Source organism: Vespa crabro, chromosome 6 (genome assembly GCF_910589235.1).
Source record: "Vespa crabro chromosome 6, iyVesCrab1.2, whole genome shotgun sequence".
NCBI classification, from domain to species: domain Eukaryota; kingdom Metazoa; phylum Arthropoda; class Insecta; order Hymenoptera; family Vespidae; genus Vespa; species Vespa crabro.
In genome coordinates this window covers 2116839-2143146 of record NC_060960.1, presented here as the reverse complement: position 1 = coordinate 2143146, position 26308 = coordinate 2116839, and the positions used below count along the sequence as shown (strand labels likewise).

The 26308-nt window shown below is 33.5% G+C and overlaps 1 protein-coding gene across 4 annotated transcripts in view; it reads right to left on the bottom strand.

Annotated features, from left to right (window-relative positions):
• LOC124425104 (kinesin-like protein CG14535) overlaps positions 1–26308 on the bottom strand; it is a 256470-nt gene that overhangs the window by 114416 nt on the left and 115746 nt on the right. For 3 of the 4 annotated variants that reach the window (XR_006942428.1, XM_046964976.1, XM_046964977.1), the window contains exon 2: positions 25401–25590. Coding sequence is in view for 2 of the 4 variants with exons in the window: in XM_046964976.1 (XP_046820932.1) it covers positions 25401–25590 (190 nt within the window). In the remaining 2 variants the exon portion in view is untranslated. Of the gene's footprint in view, positions 1–20787; positions 21304–25400; positions 25591–26308 lie in introns of those variants that run through there. The other variant, XM_046964978.1, reaches the window with a different exon arrangement.

Here is a 26308-nt window from a genome sequence, read left to right as displayed (position 1 = left end):
TAAATGAGCATGTTATATCCTGGATCGGATCATTGCTTTTATATCCTATCGATCGCTCTTGAGGACATTTCGACGAAATTCGAAGGAATGAGCAAATCCTATTCGTTAAACGATAACGATTAAGGAATCGCATGAACGAGAAAGAGAAAAAATACTGAGAAAGAAAGAGAGAGAGAGAGAGAGAGAGAGAGAGAGAGAGAAAGAGAATGAGAGAGAGAGAAAAGAGCGCTAATGAATCGACTTATTGCTTCGGACGATGTCCGGAAGGATTTTCTTTCCTTCTTTTCGACGTTTCTTCGTTTCCCGTAAGCACCGCAAAGATATCAGGATCAAAAGTAATTTCTGATAAAACAGTCGCCTCGCTTCCTGCTACCGCTCGACCGGAACAAAAAGGGTAGAGGACTTAAAGGAGCCCATTAAGGTTGGATGAACGAGAACAGGAAGTCCCTTGAGAATCACCGCTGAAAGAGTACTTCGCTATCGAATACAGAAAAGAGACAAGAGAAAAGAAAAGAGAGAAAGAGAGGGAGAAAGAGAAAGAAAGAAAAAGGAAATAAACCGATGATTCTATGTCACTTTATTTTGCTGTTCATTGGGAAAACAAGACAAGAGGCAAACAATTATTGTCCTCTATATCTTCCTATTCTTTTCTTATATAAAATACTCTGTCTTTCTCTCTCTCTCTCTCTCTCTCTCTCTCTCTCTCTCTCTCCCTCTCTCTTTCTCTCTCTTTTGTCAGATAAAATAATATCTACGCTGTATAATTTGTTGCATTTTATATTCGATTAACTCTTTTCTACTCGATCGTGTAGTTACTTGTTGTAAATAGCAAAAGTTCGAATTAATCGACTGCCGTTTTAATAACCATTCGGGCCCATTTCGAAGAGCGTAAGAAGAGAAGAAGAAAAAAGAAAAACAAATAGCGAAAGGAAAGATTGGAATTAATTACACTGCAAACTTTCGCCCCCTTGTTTCCCACTTTCGAGTTCGCTTTTACGATGTACTTTGTACTTTTTTTACGAGAAAGAGAGAAATCGAGAGACACCGAGAGAGAGAGATAGAAAAGGAAGGAAAGCTTTAAAAAGCAAAACGAAATAAAGGATTGAGATCTCGTCCTGTGCGTAGGGCGGACCTCGCCCTTTTCGCCTGGATATACTCGTATTATTTAAAACGCGCAATTGCCATTAGTACTTAATTAAAACTGGAAACCGTTTCTCGCTCGGCACTTTCTCTCTTTCTTTTTTTTTCTTTTTTCTTTTCTTTTCTTTTCCTTTCTTTTTTCATTTCCGTTGAGAGCGTGTAAACGTCACGTTGGTACGAGTCTCTCTGACTCTCTCTCTCTCTCTCTCTCTCTCTCTCTCTCCATTTTACGCGCGCACGCACACACTTCCTACTACGAGCATATTTTCCATTTTTTTTGTCTCTCACTTCTTTTTTATTCCTTCATTTTTTCTCCTCATCCTCCTCTTTTTCTTCTTCTTCTTCTTCTCCTCCGAGGATAAAGGAAAGAAGCTGACTTTGGTTCTACCCTAACGACGGCCACTTAAAGTTTAATCTACGTAATTAATAGTGCTCATCTATTACCGAGAGTGTCTCCTCATATTTTCCATTCCCCATTCCTATAAACCCCTAACTTACACATATATACATAGAAAACGTACGCGAGGGCGCGCGAATACATGGCTACAATAATTCCCGAAGCAAAAAGCAGGCTAGTTAATGAACGGAAATGGCTGCTTCCTAAGTTTACAGCATTTTTTTCCGTTCCCCCGGCAATTGTTCCTTCTTTCTTGTCCCTCATCAAATTCTATGTAATCATTCAAATACTTGTACGTGTTAGTTATCTATCTTGTTTAGAGACAATCAGTCAGTGGAATCATTTAAACTCATTTTAAGCTTTGTCGCTTATGAAACAAGTATCTTTAATTTAATTCGAAAGATCATAAATAGATATGCACTTTTAAAACACTACATATATACATACATACATGCATACATACATACATACATACGTGTGAATACGTTTATACGTGAAAAAAAGATTTTAAATAAATAAACGAGATGAACGAATTTTTACGTATGTAACTTAACTTTGTCTCTAAAATTTCTCAAGGAGAATCAAGAAAATATTGTAAAAAAAAAAAAAAAACTGTTTTATCATTCTACGCAAAAAAAAGAGTCCATCTTTCTTGTGTTCGTGTTTTATCAGATATAGAGTCGATAACTCTTTGTAAACAATGCAAAGATAAAAATCGAAGTAAGAAAGAAATATACTAAGGATACGAATCTTTCTCTTTTAAAACGGAAAAACCTTCTCTTATTGTTACTTTTTCTTTGAGATTCTTTTATGTACCACGTACTACACATACGTTATACCTTCTTTCTCTCTCTCTCTCTCTCTCTCTCTCTCTCTCTCTCTTGTTCTCTTACGCACTAGAGAACTCGACGCAACACTCGAACACGTTCCTTCCTCTCTTTCTCCTCTATCGTTCCACCCATTCCTCCCTCCACCCAACGGCATCCCTTGACGCCAGGTCTCTCTACTTCGTCGATATATCTCGAATCGGCGGGCACAACCATTAATTTCATTTTATCGCGGCGCGGGATTCGAAGCGGCCAGCGCCGTAATGCGTTTTAAATGTAAAACAGACTAAGGCCTATGGGTTCCTAGTGGAACGAGTTTACGATAAAATTTGAATCAAACTCCGGCCATCTCCTTTCCCGCCTTGATATTTCTCTTCTCGATTTTCCACAATTTCTTTTTCTTTCTTTCTTTCTTTCTCTCTCTTTCTTTTTTTCTTTTCCTTCCTTCTCTTTTTATTTTTATTATTTTCTTTCGTTTTTCTATAAAACGTGAAATAACGAACGAACAAGTTTAACGTTTTTTTCTATAAATTAACTTATTCCATATATATATGTGTATATAATAAATATATATATATATATATATATATATATCGCGTAGAATAATATATAGACTATGTTATGAAGTTACATGAAGTATGAAAGAACGAACGTATGGAATAAGGTGCATACCTGCTATATCACAAAATATGGGAACTGGAGAATATGAAAGAGCGTATGGAAATTTTCTTAAGAAATAAATTACACGGGATGTGCATTCTAACGAGGAAATACGATAACGGCGTTCGTAAAGCTGGATGCACGCATAAGTCAATGATATAACATAAAATTTAGAGATGCGTTCATAGAATTTCGCATAATTTTCATTCCGTGTTTTTATACGTATTATATATACGTAATTATATATAAAAACGTTCGGAAAAGGAAAAAAGGAAAGAAAAGAAAAAGAAAAAGAAATAAAGAAACAAAAAGAAAAAAAAATCTGTCCCAACTCAACTCAACTCAATGTAATCCAAATCAACAGAACGTAACAGAATGCAACAGAACGCAACACAAATTTCTTTCTATTATCGTAAGTAACCTCGATCACTTTAATTAGAATCAACCGTTTTCTCTAACGAACAAGTATCTCCGAGAAAATTGCAAGTCGCGTAACCATTCCACAAGCTCCCTGAATCCTTTAACATCACCATGTTTCCACGAACGAACGCACACTCACGCACTCTCTCTCTCTCTCTCTCTCTCTCTCTCTCTCTCTCTCATCTCTTCTCTCGAACGCAATGACATAAATTATTATGCACTTCAGGTTTCAAAGCCTGTTACTAGTTGACTGCAAGCGAAGTTCGAAGGAAGCCGAGTGAGTATGAAGGGTAAAGTACGAACGGGGGTTTGGGAAAGGGTAGGAAAAGATGAGGAGAAGAGAGGAGTGAAGAGAAAGGAGAGGTAGAGGGACTGGGAAGGGAAGGGGAAGTGAAAGAGCGACGAAACGGTATCTCTACCGCTAAGCGGCTCAACCGGCTCCGTCGAAGTTCATCACCCTCTCGCACCGCCCTTCTCCGTAGCCCTTTACGTCGCGAAGTATCTACCCCTTGGACGATATAGATACTAACTTTATGAATATTCTCTTTGTGACGTAGAATGCACTCGTTCACTTAGAAAATGTCGGCGTTGTTCGACGAACGACAGTCCATCGGACAACGCGGAGTGCCGTAATGGATGAGGTATTATTTTGTCGAAAGAAAAGGATTAAAAGAGGACAAAGAATCGTCTCCTCGAGTACATCGTAAGAAGATTACGTTGGCACAAAGCGGCTCGTTAAAGCAAAGCCGAATGCATCTAATGACTCGGTCTTGTTAATGCGTTCGGAACTATTATCATCGACTAATAATTTACTTCATTTCGAGATTGCTTTTATGTATATATGAAAATATTTTAATAATTAATTTAATTTATAATAGATCATCATCGTCATCGTCTTCCTCGTTGTTGTCATCATTCTCATTATCATCATTATTATCAACAACTATCAGAACAGACATTGTTTCACTGTCAAGTTTCTTTCTTTCCTTCATAATCTACAACTTTAACAATTTTATAAATTGATATATTTTTGTTTTCTTTTCGTTCGTAACCAAACAAAAGTTATATCATTTGACATTTACAATAGTATATTATATTAACAATCAATAAGAATCTTGCTTTTCACTTTTTACTTAAATTCCTCTCTTTCCATTTCCCTTTCTTAATTCATTATTGTCTTCGCGTATAGTTATATTATTAATTTAATTCAGGTAATATTAATATTTGGATTGATTTTAGAAATAAAACAAAATATGATATATCTATACGAGTATATAAATTTAAAGTTATATAACAATGTTAAAGATTAATATCATCGGAAATGGAACGACTGATTCCTTTAATATAACCGTTCCCGAAACACGTAAGTACACGATGTGAGTTGGTGGGTCACTTATGTTTACCGTCGACCGACTATCGCGCTCGGATGCAAACAATTGCAATGGTTGCGTTGGTACTCCATGAGGTCAGCCAACGTCGAATTAATTATGCACCGGAACTCACTCGGTTCTCGGCGCGTGTACAATCCCGCTCGTTCGTTCGTCTACCACCAAGCCTGTTGGCCAATTAACTCGAAAAACAATCGCGAGTATGGGAAAACTGTCTGCTTCCTAGATGTTCGGTTTGGCAGCTGAAAGTCCAACGAAAATGGAAAAACGGGAAGGCGGTGTAAGTACGAACTACAAACGGTACATTTTCATTTCATTTTTTTTGTTTTTGTTTTTGTTTTTTTTTTGTATGCCAATACGATTATCCTTGTAATTCTCGTGTTACTTTTATTACAAAACGAAAGAATGAATTTTTGCGAAATTTTTCTACCAACGATCTACAACAATCCATCTATTGTGATCGACGATTTCTTTGATCAGCTATGAAAATCATGTTATAACATGGATTTTATATTCAATCAGTTTGATCAATGAAATTTTTTCTTCGTTTCACTTTCACTTCTTCTAACTCTTATTAAACGTAACTTATATGTCTATTGATATTATTTTCAACTATAATATTTTATTTTATAATTCAATTAAACTGTGCGCCTGCTCGTCCAACGAACGAAAATTTTTCTGCCTAACACAATTTAATGCAATAATTGTATAGAACAGCCATTTAACGATCCACAATAGTGATCTATTTTGTCGAATTTTTCGTTTTAGTCACGCATATGAAAGAGATCATGTAAAACGATTTTTACAAATATATTGCAAATTTTAAACCATTGAGATAATTATACCTACAAACTAATTATTATTAAAACTAGATATACAAATCTCCATTATAATGTTCCAATAAATTTCATCAAGGACATATTTTATCTCTATCAGAAGCAATGGTATGTCGTTGAATCGTATTCGTCGTGAAGCTATTCCCAAATCCCGAAGCGAGCAATCACGTAGAAATCCAAGAAGAATCGGATAAAGGAACTAACTAAGGAATCCAACATTCCCTAGCGGATATTTCTTAGCTCGATCTGAACTTTTATCTCATACTAGTGTATGCGGGATAAATAGAGGAAGAAAGAGATAGAACAGATATAGGGAATTCGAAGTGGTGGACGAAAAGGGTGAAGAGAGCGTAGGAATAGGGAAACGGGTGATGAGGGACGCAGTGGAACAGCGGGGGTTGAAGAGAGAAGGGAAAAGTGGGATGAGGAGTGGGTGGTACCTAGTGCGAGGCATTAATCCCGTTTAGCTTGGGTTTATTGCTCGCGCGAAGTAAATTGGTAGAGCCGGTGCTAAATAGCAGGAATACAGTTTCCACATCGGCCGTGGAGTACGGTTTCTCCGTCACCTCCGCTCGATGAACCACCACCCCTACGGTTGGTGGCCCATACTTGTGAACGGAGGTTGCAAGAGAGAGAGAGAGAGAGAGAGAGAGAGAGAGAAAGAGAGAGAGAGAGATAGAGATAGAGAGAAAGTAAACAAGAGAGAGAGAGAAAGAGAGAGAGAGAGAGAGAGAGTGAGAGAGAGGGAGAGAGAACGAAAGGGGCAAAAGGGTATGGGACATACAACCTCTGCTCCGTTTCTGGCTCTGGCTCGACGAATCGGGAAACCGTCGACCGGATGGACGAGCTGGTAGTTTCACCCATACATAGACACAAGACTCGTGCGTGGCAACACGTATATAACTAGGATCACTAACACAGAAGTAGCCCTGTATGTACCGACATTCCGACGAGGGTCGGAAGGTACACAGTTATTGCATTAACTCATCATTGTCATTTTTATCACGTGCCCACTTGAATCAACAGAGACTACTTCTATCTCTATATCTCTATATCTCCATCTCTCTCTCTTTCTCTCTGCCTCTCTTTTCTGTGGTCCAGCCTGTACAGTAGAATCACCCTATCTCTTTCCTTCTCTCATTCGTTCTCTTTCTCTCTCACTCTCCCTCTTTCTCTTCGAGCTCTACTAATCGGTGGCCCAGCAGTTCCGCGGCTTCCTGAAAAGCCGGCAACTCGTTTCACGCGACTCTCGGTGCTTGTGTAACTTGTACTTGTATATGTGTGTGAGTGTGAGAGAGAGAGAAAGAGATAGTGAATGAGTGAGTAAGTGAGTGAGTGAATGAGTGAGAGAAGCATGCGAAGAGTGGAGATAGGTAGGAGAGGGTGAAAGGCGTCGCTGTTGACTCCAATCCTATTTCCCCGCTCGTCCTTTACCGTGGATTAGCCGCTAACGACTCGTGTTACTCGTTCGCAACGCAATTTTTCCCCCTTCTCCTGCCCTCTGCACCCGCCGCCACCCATCCTACCCAGCATCGCGTATCTCACTAGAATTCTCTCTACCTTCCTATCTGCAAATTACATTGAAGTAGTTTTAATGTTACTACTCGTACGAAAAATTACATGAACATTGTTTATTCATCATCGATGGTTTCTTATCTACTTTGATTATCATTAACGTAGCAATTTTTTTGCTAACATTCGTTCGTGATCGGACGTGAGATAGGAATTATTTTTATTGAATTAATATTGCCTAATACTAATTACAAATATAAAATAGTATAAATTTAAAGGAATCAATCTATTTATTCGTTCAATTAAATATTATATTCGGATTAAAAACGCGGATTAAGGAAAAAAAGGAGAAGATATTTCAAAAGAATTCGTTTATTGGCACGGATAAAGATGATATATAGGAACTTTATGATGTTTGGATAAATGTTGTTGTTGTTGTTGTTATTATCAAGTAAGAGAAGAGAATAGGTAATATAGATAAGTACGTTGCAATATTGCATCTTACATATTTCATTCTCGTCTAGGGAAATCCTTCTGAATATATTTCTACGATGTTGCTCATAGTCTAGTCGTGCAAAGCTTTGCTTTAATAAAGTTCTCCTTCGACGTTGTATAGTCGAATATATATCTAGAGCGAAGACACGACGGTAAAACGTGAGATTCAAAGGGAATGCGTGAGAGGATTCTTCGGTTGCATCAATGCTGCAAAGGACCGAAGTCCACCTCAGGTCTTGAGAAAATAACTTATTCAAGAACGTCGGCATTATGGTGAACTGAAGGCTCCGACACACACGTATGTATGTACATATATATCTATCTCTTAGACCGACTCTGACGAATAAAGATAGACAATATGTGAAGTTCCTGATGGCGAAACCGCGAGCCTCTGGAATCTTCTGAAATTCCGGAACTCAAAATCGTTTCGTAACTATTTCGTCGATATCGCGTTGAATGCTCACACTCTCTTCTATGGTTACGAAAACACCTTCGACATTCTTTTGCTCATAATTAACTATCAACCCTAGCCTCCTTTGCTTCGTCATGTTCCATCCGCGCCTTTGGATGCGATTATTTATTTAATTATTAAAAAAGAATAATTATTTTACAAGAAATCGTTTATAATAAATTGTTTATAACAAATCATTAAGTTTAGATATGTACCTGATTTATGGATATCAGTAGGTAAAGATTAAAAAAAAATATTATTCTTCAAAATTATTTCTAACAAATTGTTCATAATAAATGATAATCGTTTAAACGATGATGATCAAAGGAGAGAAAAAAAATTAGAGAAAGATTTATTCTTTGTAATGATTTTACTTTCATGTCTTTAAGGCTTTTAATTTTGGAGATATTCAAATATAAATAATAGTTGATTATATTGACACACTGACACATAATTTTTTGGAAGTCCACTAATCTATGTAAATTTTTGGAACTTACAGATCAGCTGGTCATCGTAAACAGATTTTTCTATTCACAACGTAACATACACATGTTTTTACTCACAGCAGGTATTTAATGAAATCATGAATGGCGAACTTCAAATGGCTGTTTCTTTTGAACAAGAAGTTATACAGACGTGAAATGAAAACCATTTTCAAAAAGAAATTGCCCTCTTTTTTATTTACGTATGCATTTCATACGTGTATAAAAATATAATAGAGGTGGTTTCAAAAAAAATTTCATAAAGTATATTAAAAATCGTAAGCATTTCGATGGATTTATGAAGTTAATTTTATTAGTAATTATTTGACAAAGTAATTATTTGACAGTTTCATATTAACAAAATCACTGTACTAATGTAATTACATTTACAATAATAAATAAAATCAAAACGTTAAAATAAAAACATTAAATTATTTCTTACTTTATATTCTAAACTGATAATCCGAGAAAAAATTCTTTTTTATTTTTTTATTTTTTTTCTTAATAAATGTTCACGAAAATAAACATTCCAAGAATTATTAAAATCTTATTTGAAATTAAATAAAATTCTAATTAATTAATTAAATATTAATTTAAAGTCTTATTTAAGCTTTTCAATCTTATATAAAAAATTTCTAAATGTTTAATCTCTACATACTATTCTATACACGTTCAAGTAATAATAACTAAAATTATAACGATTACACTAAATTTTACTTTATCTGAATTATCAGGAGAAGAATTGAAATGAAATATAAAATATCAAATAATTATTTATGATTAATGATGTTTCCTGTTTAGAATTAATCCGTAAATTAATTCGATTTTATCCAAGATCGTACTTTTATGAAATGAAAGACGTCGTCATATAATATAACGCGAATCATTTCAAGAGAAGTGGACGTTGAAACGGCAGGATATTTTGTATTGTCTCCGCGTCAGTTGGGCTTGGCCACAGGCAAACGGGGAAGGTAGTAAACGGTTGGATTAATTAAGCTCGTTTGTCCGACGATTCGCGTCGAAATCAAATCGTGCTGATCGCGCGCGCGTGCGATCAAGCGTTGGGCTTTGGGTTAGCAATAGCGAAGGAACATAACGAATGGAGCACTCTCTCTCTCTCTCTCTTTCTCTTTACCTCTCTCTATCTCACTCTCTCTTCTGTCGCTAACCAGGAAGCAGAGTCAAGGGGGCGTTACGTGAGCCCGTCGGTCACCATTACTAAGCATTGTGTCTGCGGTTCCAAGCGATTTGTACCCTTGCCGACCACGCGTCAGGGACATTTATTAAACCGGTGCCACAATACAGATCCTATCCTTCTCCATTTACCTACCCCGATCTAAAGAGAGAGAGAGAGAAAGAGAGGGAGAATGAGAAAGAGAGATATTCGAGTTATTCGAAAGCTTGGATATCAACAAGATCTTTATAAGCGATCATAATCATAGCTTTCCTTGATATCCGTCATCTATCTTAGTACTAAAATCGATGTTTAATAACCTCGAACGTTGACGTTTATTTCCGGGAAAGAATATGATAATGAAAAGAGGATAAGTGATACGTAATAAATATACAATATTAAATGAATATTAAGATTTATGATTAACGATGTTTTCTGTTTAAATTAATCCGTAAATTAATTCGACTTTATGAAAGATCGTTCGACTCTCATAAAATGTGATTTATTATTTTGTGAATTGAGATTTATCATTTTAATTATTTAAAAAAAAAAAAATTATTATTTTAATAAATTTGATTATTTATACGTTTGGAAATTTTAAAAGCTATAAAAATCTTCGAATATAAGATGAATAAACGAAACGTATTCGTCACAATATGTGTCGTCATGCAAAAAACCATAATTATTTTAATAAACTTATTATTTTTATGTTAATGGTCTTAAAAATATTACATAATATAAACATGAGATAGACGAATTATAAATATCATCAAGATAATGAAATTAAATTATTTTAATTGTTGGGCGTTAGTAATTAGGAGAAAGTATTACTTTTATGCATCTCGCATCGTAGCTATAGCGATGATCGTCGAGATTTTTACGAAATTTATTTTCTAATCTTCCTAAGATGATATAGTCTTAGACCCATTTCGAAGTCACGATAAAAAAAGACAAAAAGGCCGATGACATAAGCTTTATAAAATAACACTCGTTGGGTTTTCTTGCGAATTAATGAAAGGAAAATCTAATTTTTTTTTTGTATTATTACAGATCCTGGAAAACTCACGAGAAAGATATAAAACTTCGTAATTATATGAAAATTTATAACAATATATTCGACGAATTCTAATACAATACAATTATTTCGTGTATATATTTGCGTAATACTATTCCTGAAGACAATAATGAAATTAAGAAGGGGAAAAGGAAAAAGGAAAAGGAGGAGTTCCAATTAAAAAAGGAAAGTGCATATAAAAGGAAGGAATGATACTTATTGGTCGTCTCAGGATACTTTGTTTAGAATGTTTAAACAATCTGATCTGTGTTCGTTCCTTGTCTAAAGTGACTTGTCCAAAGTACTACCGCATAAGTTGCTATTTGAGACAAATTACTATTGGAAGTGTTGCATAGAGACAAAATCGTTTGTCTAGGCTCGTTTTGTTTAAGAGCCCATTTGCTATGTTCATTTATTGCCCCGGTTTAACATATTCTTCAAGACTACGTGTTCAATTAAATAATAAATAAATTCTAACAATGGTTACAATGCATTTTTTATCCAATACATTTTCTTAAATCTCTCAGTGTCCAACTAATATCTTAGATTCTTTATAGTGATATATAAATACATATATAGTCCTTAAAAGAAAGTCCTGTGAGTTTACGCGCGTGAAAGTGTCAACTTTAAATTACCTATTTTACACATTAATAAATAATTCCCAAAAACACGTTTAGCAACGTAATTTATATTATTATATCTAAAAAAAAAGAAGGATTAAGCATCTCTACTTAAAAATCTCTATGATCTGTCGCAATCGCGTGACATTTGTCTCTATGTTAAGAAATTCGTTTAATGATATAGGATCTTTTTGTAAAAATAAAGAATGACAAAGAAAAGAAATAAAAATAAAAACAAAAGAAAATAAAACCGGAAGGAAAATAAAAATTAAAAGGAAGAGAATAGAAAAGAAATAAAATGATGCAAGGAATGAAAAAAAAAAGAGAAGAAAAGCATACGAACTTCCTAAAAGGATTTCCTTTTACATTGTAGGTATATACGAAAGTGAACACACATCGGTCGTTCGTCAAACACGAAAGCACCGGACGCATCGAGCATGTTCGTTGAAATTAAACAGCGTTTCCTCGGTGCACTATTCCCTCTCTCTCTCTCTCGTCATTCACAGGCACACATTTCGTTTCTGTATAGGGGTATATGTCTATACATGGATATGTGTATAGGTGCGAGGGCGCGCACGTCCACGCTCCTAGTGTCCTGCCTCCCTCTTACGCCGTCGAATCTCGTTTACACCGAAATACTCATTGAGCGAGCAAACAGAAAGTGGGCAGACCGATTGAAGCGCAGCATGAGCACGCGCACGTCGCTCGATAGCGCACCCTTTTTCAGATTCCATTCGATTTATACGTGCCGCCTTTACGAGAGAATATTTCGATGGAAATCCTTTGGCCATGCCTTTCCGTCCAACGTCCTTTACGCGATACGAATTACTTATTGATCTTAAACAACATCGAGACCGATTTTTTTTTTTCTTTTCTTTCCCTTCTCTATCTTTTCCTATCTTATTTCTTTTTCCTTTCTTTTTTTATTCTATTGAATCTTGAATGCGATACGAATGGAATACTTTCACTTTGTTATTTTAAAACTTTTCTTAAACGATTTCTATTTGTACATATCTATTTATTTATATTCCATACAATTTATATAGTAGGAAGTGTTATTTTCGAAAGAGCCGCATTATATATAATATAAGTATATATATTATATGTAATGTATAATATATATATATAAATATATATATATATATATATATATATATATATATATATATATATATAATATAAGTATTTTATACTTTAAATTAATGTTGAGTAAGTATATATATATATATATATATATGTATAATTTAACAAAATATAATTCATTTAAATTTAGTTTTCGCATTAATAAAATAATTAATTAAAATAGTAAATAATAATAATTAAAAGAAGACATCGATATCATTATTATTATACATAATATTATTGTTGTCGTTATTATTATTATTTTTTCTTTTTTCTTTTTTCTTTTATTATGATTTTCTATTAATACGAAAATTACATTCGATGTTTAATTATTATTAATTATAAAAATATACGGTGTCTCCTTATTATTAATTATAAAAATTTAAAAATCCTTTTATTCTCGATATAATCAAGGCTTGTATATTCTAATCTATGTCATGTAATTTCAAAAAATTTGTATAAGTCTATGATCATTTTTTTCTTTTATTATCAATTGAAACATTTTCAGAGCATACGAAATTATAATTTATGATGAATTTTGAAAAGTTATTCGAATAATTTTGTATAGACCTGAATATGAACTCGTAACGAGGTCGATTTAACAAGAGCAACGTTATATTTAGAAATGTTGGCTGCCTCGTTGAATCACTTAGGAGTGTTAATTACGACGGAAAGTTAGCGTATGAACGTTGAGACGAAGGATGACGCTCATTTTATACGCTTCGCTGCTTTGCTAGCTTCGAAACTACCTGCCACATTCACTGAAACAATGATTCATCTCTCTCTCTCTCTCTCTTTCTCTCTCTCTTTCTCTCTCTCTCTCTCTATCTATCTATCTATCTATCTATCTCTCTATCTATCTATCTATCTATCTATCTTTTTGTCTTTTTAATTCAACAATGCGTATTCTTAAAAATTTAGTGTAACTACTTAATAGAGTTATCTATTCACTCATATCAATCTGCTTTTCATCATATAGGGCAAATAAAAATTTATATATAACACATTTAATATTTTATATATGATAAGTTCTAAACATATATAAACGTAAATATATAAATTTATAATAAAGGTATTAAAAAGAATGAAAAAAAAATAGCATAAGACACAGTATACAGAAACACAGTGCATATATAAACATGGTATTCCTATTTGAAATTTTAATTTTAAATTAATTAGATTTTCAATTAGATTTAATACAAGCGCAAAAATTTGCGAAGGAATTAGACTGAAAAACCTACGCGATTATGCTCACGAGAGTATGAATCATGTGATTAAAATTAACCCTTACAAAAAACTGTCGTCTGGTGGGAGGGAGGAAAGAAGGGACTTGGTTCAAGGGAAAATGAGTTAGAGTGAGTCGAGTTGAGTCGAGTTTAGCCATATTTTCGTGAGTATGGACTCTGACCGTTGTATCTTATGGCTGGTGTATATATATATATGTGTGTGTGTGTATATATATATATATCCCCTCCCACCTTTTTACCCCCGTTGGAACTTCCTAATAAATTCATAAGCTGGTAAAAGTGATAATGGGTGCAACCCTTTCTCGCGCTAGAAACCGACGTCGAGACGGTAAACTGAGTACGAAACATCGGCCACGATATTATTATTAAGCTGAAAAAGAGTAAGAGAGAAGAAATGAGAGAGAGAGAGAGAGAGAAAGAGAGAGAGAGAACATGTGAAATCCAAGTTTTTAAGATAGCCGATGGTTTTGAATAAAACAACATGTCGTATCCCTCATTACATGATGTATTCTCTTATTAACAAAAGAAAAGGAATATTATAGTGAAAAGACATAAAGAAGAAAATGTACGAAAGTTTCATTGCAGAATTTCTTAAAGAAAATTTTACGAGCAAATTCAAAGAGGATATATACATAGCGTTTAAATAAAAAAGATCAAAATTAGTACGGAATAATTAAACTTTTATAAAAAGTATATAAATATGGATATATATATATATAATTCGTTCTCTCTTTCTCCTCAATCTCTTTCGAGTTTACTCAAGCGAGTTACTGGTAAATATGATATTGAGCAAGAGAATTTCTCACAAGCGTAACTTTTCAATTAAAACCATTATTTCACGGTATATCTTCAGTTCTTATGTTCTTCTTTCTTTCTTCTTTCTCTCTTTCTTATTTTATCTTTCTTTTCTTCTTTTCTTCTTTTCCTATTCTTTTTTTTTAAATCTTTTAGCGAACACCATGAAAACGACCAGAACGAGATCGCCAAGAGGCAAAGAAACTTCGCACGAGATAATTCGTTTGTTCAGCGTGTCAACGCTTCTAGATTTTCATCGTCCTCCTATATCTATGTGTATGTGTATATAATGTACATATATTTATATATATATATATATATATATATATATATATATATATTCTATACCTACTTGCATACGAAACCACCGTTTCGTCGTTTGATCAGGCTAAATTAAATAGAAATCCGTTTTGGAAATATTATTTCTTTTCTACTAACAAAATATACACGTGTTTTGTTTTTGTCAACGACGATAAACGAAAGGGCAAGTGGAGACTTAATGAAAGCCGAACTAACGACCCATGACATCAACATTCTCTCCTCTTCTAACATGAGTTTTCTTTTCTCTTTTACCTTTTTCTATGTACATGCCGAACGTAACCTACATTTCACCCCTACGACTACGCAACGCATAATTGCCTGCTCGAAATCTCTTGCACGTGTTACCAATCGCATTTAAGCATGAAATAACAGATATAAATCCAAAAGAATATTATTACAAAATGATTAATTTAAAACTACGAATTATGTTTAATTAATATTTATAATTAATTATAATTAATATTTATAATATATGTACAATTTTTAGATATACGATCGATAGATTGGATTTTATTCTTTTTTTATTTTTCGCTTAATTACATAGTAATTAATTTGTTTCGAAAATATTATCAAAACTAACGAGCAATGTGATACTATTCGACAGAAAGGACAAAAAAATGTTCTACGAAGGATCGAATTTCTTTCGTCCTTCGTTAATAAAATAAAAGAAAAAAGAAAAAAAAAGAAAAAAAGAAAAAAGGGAAAGAAAGAGAAAAAAGAAAAAATTTGGGAAAAATCTAAATCGATAGCTACCTTCCAAACTAACTACACACGAACAAGGAAATGAATAGTTCCTTTTTTCTCTATTTTCTTTTACTCTCGTTAACGCTTGGCGAGTTTCGTCGGTGATTTAATTGCACCTCCATTGAAATTCGATCAAAGCTCGTTCGCTAATTAAACGCTTCCATGACGTTGCTATACGAATATCTGTTTACTTATCGATCCTCACGTGATATAGTCTAGGATAGTATCAAAGAAATCCAAAAAAAAACTTTGAATCTTTAATATTTTTATCATCGATACAATTATGTCTAATATTCTAAGAACAATTTAGGAACAGCAAATACTTCGAAAAATATACTAAAAAATGAAATGTCTCATAATTAGATAGACAATTTATCAAGTTCGTGAAAGTCAATTCTATATATGCGTTTATCTCAATTGTACTGACAAGAAAAATGCTGAAAAAAAAATAAGACATGTACATTATATACATATATTTGTGTATATATATATATATATATATATATATATATATATATTGTATATATATATGTATATATATATATACATATTTTATTTATTGACTACCTGCCATGAAAAAAAAATTTTTTGATCATATTTTTTGATCACGCATGAATATCGCATATCGTTTATCACTTTATTAAAATATTACATTTAATAATAAATAAAATAGAGAGTCTCAAACGAGAATAATAATATAATGAAAACGGATCGATCAATTACAGGTTGAAGCGTATTCAAAGGATTCCTTCGGCGAAATCTATTCTCCATCTTGTATTTTAGCATTCCTCGAGGAGGATGCGACGTTCTGTCGCACGTTCCAAGTAGGAGTAGAGGAGAGTTCCCTAAAACCGCAGTGACCTCCAATTATCCTGTGGATACCACGTGGTACGACGCGTGGTCCCCCTATGGTCCCCATGGACTGTCCGCAAACATCCCTAACGTCGCTCTTCTCCGTTACCTCGGATGCCCCTCAGATTAATTAATTATTAAAATAACCCCTTTTGGGGAGACATTGTTATCACTTTCAATCGAATTAGAACGTAGGTAGGAAGCCAAAAGAAAAATGTAGACGTCGATTAGGCGCTCAATGATAACACGTGTAAAATGAATAATCCAATATAATACACATTAATATATAATTATATATAGATATACATAAATATATAATTTAATTTTTTTTCTATAAAAAAAGAAAAAAGAAAAAGTTTTTAAATTCTAATATTCGATTTTTATCTAATTAATACCAGTTTTGGTTACGAAACAAATAAAATAAGTAAGTATATATATATATATATATATATATATATATATATATATATGTTTACTTATAATTTCGAAACAAACAAAATAAATATATTATGTATATATTCACACGTTACTTGAGATATAACATATTATATCAATAGAATACAATATGATATATTATACATATGAAAAATGTTAAAAGAAAAGATAAAAGTAAAATTAATTGAGAGACTTACACGACGTTGTTCACTCTACTACGACCTGAGTGTGACTGGCTTGATCAACAAAACCGAAAAGCACTATACGCACGAAAAGGAAGATATGGAAACATAAAGGTTACATCGCCACGAGACAATCTACGATCGATATTTCTGTAAACATTAGGTCTAACGAAGTTCTGCTCATTTTATTTAATTCTGTATAAAATCCATTTCTCATAAATTCTTTTTATGTTTACAAAAAAAAACAAAAAAAAAAGAAATTACACGATATAAAACTTATTTTATAATTTAAATTTACCTATAATAAACATTAAAATTTTTGAATATGAAACAAACGATTATATAATTTCCCTTCAATGAATTATCATAAAATAAAAGTTACTAATTACAGATATGTACATAAGCATGTGATTTGTAAAGAATTAAATAAAACAAGAAAAATAATGAATATTCAAAAAATTAAAATTTTACCAACAAATAATTATATAGGACAGAGAATATTTCCTATTTGGCAAAACGAAATGCTTTATAACAATAATATCTATGTACAAAACTATTATTCGTTCATCAATAATTTAAAAAATACTAATCTTTTAATCGAATTGCAAATTTTTAATTGATATACCACGTGAGTTAGATAACAATCGACTTTTTCTTTTTTCTTTTTTTCTTTTTTTTTTTATTTTTTTCACGCTTAATTCTCTTCCCGTTTCTCAACGACCACATTTCAAAGGGGTTAAGGGTCGACTGTAAGCTGGAGTGCAAAGGTCCGTCGAGTCTCAGTAAAATCAGAAGCCCTCATTAGGCATTCTGAGGTTGGAAGGGTGGTATCGCGTCGCTCGGCACCCTTCGTCTTCTTCCGTCGTTCGTCCGTCGAGAATAGATGAGGGGACGCGCAAGACCGGACATTTCAATAAAACCGAGCAAACGCGCGGCTTCAAACCATTACGAGAGTACGATGAATCCTGGTCAGCAGATTCCTTCAGATCAAATTGCGCATGTTCTTGCCTCGTTTCCCTTCTTAATGAAACGGAATAAGACTCCTGACAATCGTATCGATCAGGTTTCACGTATATCTATTTGCGATTCCTTTGAGCTCGACTTAGATTATTATTATCGCTTCTTTACAGCTATTATTACGTTATAAAAAAAGTTATGATTTAACTTTAATTTCGTACAAGTTTCGAAAAGCGTTCACTTAATATTTTTCTTAAAATTTTTTTTTTGGTTTTCTTTTTTTGTTTCTTTTTTTATACAGCATTTCATTTTAATAAAATAATAAGAAATTATGAGAGATATTTAAATTAGATTCAGTTATTTTTTATTTATTATAATATACCCTAAGTATTGTATGTCAATAGTATTCTTTATTTAATCATAATCAATAATATTTATAAATATATTTAGTTATGTCAATTAAATTCATAAAATTTACTTATATAACTGTTATTTTCATAATATAAACTAATTTTGTATAAATCGATACGTTCACTTGACGTTTCACATATGTAATGTTGTTTATTTTACCAAAATATAATAGAGTATTATTTACTCTTATTATTATACACGATCGTATTAAACTTCTAAGAAATATTATAAAAATTTTAAATAATTTTGACAAAGTTAGGAATTGATCATTAATAATCTGCCATAATAGTAGTCAATGCTTTAATAAGATTTGTGAATTTGTGATAAACTAATTTAGCGGTTAATAGATAAATTAATTAAGCGGAATTAGTAAATTGATTGATTGCTTAACTATTTGATTAGTTAAATGGTCCGACTATTTGATTCGTTAATATTTCATTAAAGTTTATTGAATTTCCTTAAGTTTATCTCATTAATCACTTACAATTATAGTCATAGTACGTTTCTAGATATTTATTTGTTTCTAGATATTTATTTTTTATTATTTTTTAATTTTTTTTTTTATAATAAACATAAGTCATACGTACTATATATCATGATTAATTATCTTATTTGCTTATTATAAAAAAAAAACCGATCACAAGAAACATATTTTGTAACATTATAAAACAATGTCCGAGTAAAAACAGTAAATAAATAAAACATTGAATAAAGTCAAAAGAAAAAAGATTAAATAAACAAATGAAATCATTAAGCCAGAGTTTGAAACTATGCAACGTGATTCAAAGAATGATTTCAAACAATAAAAAAATATAAAAATAAAGAAAAAAAGGAAAAAGAACAAAAAGAAAAAATCCAAAAGAGAGAAGAGAACAATACAACCATCAGAAATGAGGGGGTTGGTTCAATTAAAAAAAAAAAAAAAAATTTCAAAGATGTAAATACTTAAAGAAAAAAGAAAAAGAAAAAAAATTATACGAGCAGACAATCTAGATGAGTTTCATTTTTTCATCCTTTTTTCCTCCGTTTCTTTCTTTCTTTCTTTTCTTTTTCTCTTTTTCTTTTTTCTCTTTAAACGTTTAAATGTCCCTTAAAGAGAGGAAGGGAAGGACGATAGCTGTTTCGAGAGCGATCTTATTGAAGTACAGTTTCTACAGTAATATTATCGACTATATGAGAGAAAAAAGAGAGAGAGAGAGAGAGAGAGAGAGAGAGGAGAGAGAAAGAGCATAGAGAAACAGATAAAAAGAAGAAAAAGAAAGGTAAAGCGAAATGGTAGCGATAAAAGTATGAGAAACGCAATTTGGCTCTCTCCGTAAAAGTAAAAGAAGGGAAGGGGAGAAAGAAGTGGGGTAGGAGTAACAGTAGAAGGTAGGTAAACGTGTGCCAGGAAACTTTTCTCGTGTAGTTTTCCTGGTCCACCGAGCGCGAGAAATGGCACCAGGAAAATGGCCTTCCGGGATGTCGCTCGTCGTCACATCGATTCTCTCGAATTAGTGAAATCATTATTTGGCCTAACTTTCTCTCTTTTCCTTTCTCTCTCTTTCTCTCTCTCTCTCCCTCTCTCTCTCTCTCTTTGTCTCTCTGTCTCTCTGTCTCTCTTTTTCTCTTTTTTCTTCTTGGCACCTCCTTGTTTCAAGAAATACAAAATCTCTTTCTCTCTCTCTTTATCTCTTTCTTTTTCGAGAACTCCCCCTTTATAAATTTATCTCCCTCGATATCGCACGTGTATTCGTATCGAAACGACAGCTAGGCAGAGCCCTTCACCGTCCCTTCTTCGATTCTCTTCCGCCATGAAAATTCGATCTTGATTCGAGCCCAAAGAAAGATACTTCGAATCGTTCTGACGATAATCCAACCCGACTAAAATGATTAACGCTTAGAAAACGAATTTTCCAAGGACTGCGCTGCGTTCCACATCATTCCACTCCCCATCGCCACTGCTAACGGAAACGATCATTACTTGTCGTCTTTGAAATAGTAGTTTATTATCTTAAAACAATCAATAATAATGGATTTATTCATTTTTCTTTTGTGAATTACATGATCTCTCTCTCTCTCTCTCTCTCGTTTACTTTAATTCGAATTTTAGGGTACATATATATATATATATATATATATATATATATATATATATGTATAAATATATATATGTACATTAGGGTACCTATATATATATATATATATATATATAGAGAGAGAGAGAGAGAGAGAGAGAGAGAGAATGAGGGAGGGAAAGAAAGAGAGAGAAAGACATATACATACGTTTTCTATCCTTCCGTGCAGTTCGATCAGGGACACAAGTAAGAAAGTTGGAATTTGTTCGACGGGTGGGAACCAGGACCATCGGTGGTCACGCTTCATTTCGTCGTGTTCAACTAGCCCTAACCGTTTCTCGTTTCTTTTCTAAGTAGTCCCAAGCTCTTCTTTACGAACCCATCTTTCTCTTCACCGTCGTAGAAAAGAGAAAACTGCTCGATACACGCCTGTACGAACCTATAAAAATCACGCTTCCCCTTTCTCTCTCTCTCTCTCTCTCTCTCTCTCTTTCTCTTTTATTTCCTTTCTCCTTCTATCTTTTATTTTAGCAGGAATCATGAAACGAGCGAGTTCCACTTCTCTTTTCTCACTCTCTCGCAAAAGCACACCCTTTGCCTTTCTTCTCTTCCCAATTTTTTTTCCTCTTGCGAGCGAAAGCCACGGAGTCGTATATTGGATCACGAAGAGGGATAAATAGGAATCGGCTCGAGTCCTTCGAAAGAATTTACAGAACTTTCTTTTCGCATTTTTTTTGTTTTTGTTTTTTTCTTTTCACATCGGACACAAATAAGTCTGCTATTTTAATACGGTAACTTCAATCAATAAAAAAAAAAGCAATAACAATAACAACAACAATAAATTGTTCTCTCAAAATACGATCTATTCGAAGTAATTAAAACATCGTTGAGTAAAAGACGAAGTAAAAAAAGAAAACAAAAAAAAAACAAAAATAGTTTTTGGCCTTCAAACACATAGCAATGCTATTCGAAAAAGGCTAATAAGTATCATTTTGTCATCGTAGTTGTCCAACGACGGCACGTTAAATAATGGTATATGCTTTGTAGTCTGACGCAAGGGAGAGCAAATTGTTAGCCGGTGAAGCAGACCGAAATGGATAGAGAGACGGTAACAACGGTTTTGACGGATACATGAACACGAGATAGAAAGAGAACAAGAACCTTTAAAATCTCTTGCATCCGAACATGAGAAACGTTCAAACAGACGGTATATAAACGGAACAGAGAAAGTCCACACGAGAACAAGAGATTGGCGACTGAGCATGCATAAAGCCAAAGCAAAGCTACGTTTGGTCAGTATTCGACGCACTGTGCGGATGTTTAATTACTCTCTCTCTCTCCTTCTCTCTCTCTCTCTCACTCTCTTCATAGAGATACTAAATATTCAAGCGTCTGTGAGACGACTTGGACGAAGAGAGAGGAAGAGGTGGGAGAGAGAGAGAGAGAGAGAGAGAGAAATCAGTGTATATATACGACATCGTCTAACAGATATATGAACGATCATAAACGAGTCGGTAGCTTGTGTTCAACCACGTACATACATTTCATTAAAACTAAAGTTGAAGTTCACTACTATATCGTAATATACTACTCTAATTTTCGTGGTGACCCATAGTAAATATACATACATCTATCTACAATATATATATATATATATATATATATTGATAAATAGACTGAATGAAATAGTAAACGAACAATTTTTCGTATTTTAACTATGAGAAAAACTTTTTGATAATTCTCCGTATCTCTTCATTTGACTTTGAACAATCCGATCTACTCTCGGAATGGTTTGTCTACTCTCCTTCCTGTCCATCTCTTCTTTCTTTCTTTTTTTATCATCCCTTCGTCTGATCCTTTTCGCTTTAATTAGCTCCGTCAACCGGTAAACAATAAAACCTTATTTCTAACGAATTAATTTCGAACAATTCCGCGGGTTGGCTTTTAAGCGCAAGCTCACGGCAAACGCAATGGCAACGTCGGCGGCTTTTATTCCGCAGGGGTTTGGCATCTCAAAACGTAACGAGCATCCCTTTCATGTAATACTATCTTCAACCCTGTGCCTTCCCGGAATTCCTGGGACGCGAACCTTAAGCCCCCTTAGGATCCTCTCGATGCTACGCTCGAAAGAGTATCTTCTCTCTCTCTCTCTCTCTCTCTCTCTCTCTCTCTCTCTCTCTCTCTCTGTCCCTCTCTCTTTCCTTCACTTGTAGATGTTAAAAACAAAATACGAAATTTAAACTTTTTACGAGTTCAGTTTCGAACTTTTTTGTATTTCCGACGTACATTTAATATTAAAAAGTTTAATGGACGGTAATCGTTGTTTTCATTTCGGATTATTGAAAAATCTAATTTAAATCTTTACTTGTGCTGCATATATATATATATATATAAGAAAGAAAATAAGATTGAATCGAGCGATAAGTGTATACATCAAATTATTAGAAAAGAAATTTACGTATGGATGTAATTAAAATCTTCATGTCGAACTTATTGTTTCCTCCTATAAATTCCATATGTAAATACATAAAACTATACCATTAAAAATTCTCTTTTACACTTTTATGAAACATTAATATTCGAGAAAAAGTATCGTCTTTATGCTGAATAATATCCACCATTAAATGTTAATATAAAAGATCCCGAAAAGATCATTAAATTGAAATTACCAATTCGTTTTATATTAATTCCTTAACACGAACACGTATTTCCTTGATAAATGAATTCCAAACGATCATAAGAATGAAGAGGGAAACGTAACAGTACGATCCAAATAGCAAGAGACAACCATCTCCCTATCTCTCTGTTTCTCTTATGACCCTATACATTCGTGACGACATTTGGAGGTCCCCATCGGAACTTCGGAGAACTGTTTCCGGTCGCTTCCGACGCGGATATTCAGTTTGATGGTACAAACCGGATATTCGACTGGTGCTCTTACGAAGTGGTTGCACGATCTAAGGATGCACGCGTTGTAATCTATAGAAGGAAGAGAGAAGGGATGGAATAATGGATCGATGAAAGTGGAAAGCCTAAGAGGAACTTGAAGAGAGAGAGAGAGAGAGTGAGAGAGAGAGAGAGAGAGAGAGAGAGAGAGAGAAGGAGAAAGGCTTATAGCATCACGAGTAGCTCATCTGCATTTCAAATGATGAACCGTACTGAAGGTATCTCTCTTCCTATTATATATATATATATATATATATATATATATATATATATGTATATATATATATATATGTATATATATATATATATATATACATATATATGTATGTATATTTGTGTGTATGTATATCTCCACCTAGGCATCTGTTAAGTACACTCTTCCTCACGCTTTGTCCTCAAAAACCGATCTATTCCAATCCTCTTCTTTCAATATGATACGAATAACCAAAGAGAAAAAGAGAGAGAGGGAGAAAGAGAGAGAGAGAGAGAGAGAAAGAGAGAGGGAGAGAAAGAGAGAGAGAGAGAGAGAGAGAGAGAGATAAAGATAATATCACTTGCGATCAAACCGCATTACAATGTTCTCATTGGACTCAAAGAAAAGTAATACCTACGGATTTGTGGCTAAACGGGCGGACGAATGAAAGTGAACGGAAGTCGGTCGTTACTTCTAAATCGATGAACCATCGACGTAATACGTTCGGAATGAGATTAGGGTACGTCGCTTGTGCTTTTGGTTAATTTAACGTTAAACCATCATCTGTTGTTAAGCGTTGAAATTAAACGATTATTTGGAAATGAGAGAGAAAGAGACAGAGAGGGAGAGAGAGAGAGAGAGAGAGAGAGAGAGAGAGAGAGAAAGAGTTATATAAATGTATAGAATCGACGGAACGTCGAAGTTTCACAGTTTAATTAGTCTTGATAATATTTGGATTTGTTGATGATAGAAGAGGAGGATTCGTCGGTCTAATTAATTCATTCGGGGATATGTATTATAAATATAACGTACAAACAGACAGACAGACAGACGGTTCCTTTTCCTTTGTTATAATTTACGTAGAAATGTTTTCGTTTTCGCTTTCGTTCTTTTTTTCTCTTTTCTTTTCTTTTCTTTTCTTTTTTTGTCAATTAAATAAGAACAAAAGAAAAAACAAAAAAAAAAGAAAAGGAAAAAATAAAGACGAAGATAGCTCGCTTAAAATATAACGAAAATGACGTTGTCTCACGTAAAGCTCCTGGGACTTTGTACTATGCGAAGTTACTCTAGAAATACTATCTTCTCGTTTTCTTTTTCTTTCTCTCGACCATACGTCACTTTAAATTCCCAACGTAGTTTATTTCCTAGGCAAACACGAACGCGTTTGCATCAATGTGAGAAAAAGGGAAAGAGAGAGAGATAGAGAGACAGAGAGAGAGAGAGAGAGAGAGAGAGAGGGAGAGAGAGAGTGAGAGAGGGGTAGAGGAAGAAAGAGAGAGAGACAGAGAGAGAGAGAGAGAGAGCAAGAGATACAGTGAAGAAGAAAGACAGTGAGGAAGAGAAAAAGAGAGAAGAAGAAAGAAAGAAAGAAAAAGAGAGTTTTATCGTTCCAACGTTTATGCACTCGCGTAGTTTTTTATATTCCCGTTGGTAGAAACGAAAAGTCGAGAGCTTCGTAAGGGAAGAAGAAAGAAACCGTCGAGTTTTCATAGGATTCTTCTTTCGACTTTTTGCGATCGTCCGTAAAATCGTATCGTATAAATGGAAATAGAAACAAATAAAAGAAACGGAAAAAGATAAAGAGAGTGAGAGTGAAAATGAAAGTGAGAGTAAAAGAGTGGGAGTAAAAGAGAGAGAAAGAGAGAGGGAGAAAGAGAAAGAAAGATAGTAAGCTTACTTACCTTGCCAACTCCGGTGAGCTCCTTAACTCCTATCCGCCTGAGAAGGGCCGGTGGTGCCGGAGGCGGTGATTTGAGAAGCAATGCGGCGTATCCATTAGGAAAGATGGGTTGCTCTTCTGGTCCAATGTTCTCGTCACCGGAACGCCGTCGACGATGGGGACTCGACGACAGGTTTAACTTCTGTGCGGCTCTGCGTAAACGGAAGAGATTATTAGATCTAGGTCATTAGTTGGTCCATTAGGAAACTCAGTATATATATATATATATATATATATATATATATATATATATATATATATACACGTGATATTATATATAAATATGTTAAGAAATGTTTGAACATATTATGATACATAAAAGAAAAACGTGCCGAGTGTTTCGTTACGGAAAACGTCTGTTCTCTGCTCGAAGGTAAATAACATACTGACACAAAAGCATAGATGTAGGAAAAACAGACCACGTTTTCTTTGTGGGTCTGTCTCTCTCTTTCCCTCTCCATCTCTCTCTCTCTCTTTCATTCTTTCTCTCTTTCTCTCCTTCTCTACATTGAATATGTAAACAGTTCTAAATACAATTACGAAGGAACACGTTCGATAAATTAAATTTTACGTAATATAGGTATATAAATAAAATAAATTAAGATTATTTTATTGTTTTAATAACTATTATAATGAAAAGATTATTAATTTATATAAAGCAATGGTGATAATTAAACAAAAATATTATGGTATTAATAAAAAGGCAAAGAAGAAAACAACAACAATAATAAAAAATCGGTAATATAACATTTTTTTGTTACCGTTCATTTCGCATGATGATTGTAAACAACTATATGCAATTCGAAAGTAAACAACATATTGATACAAAACTACGTAACGAAAACATACACGATTTCTGATGGAATATAT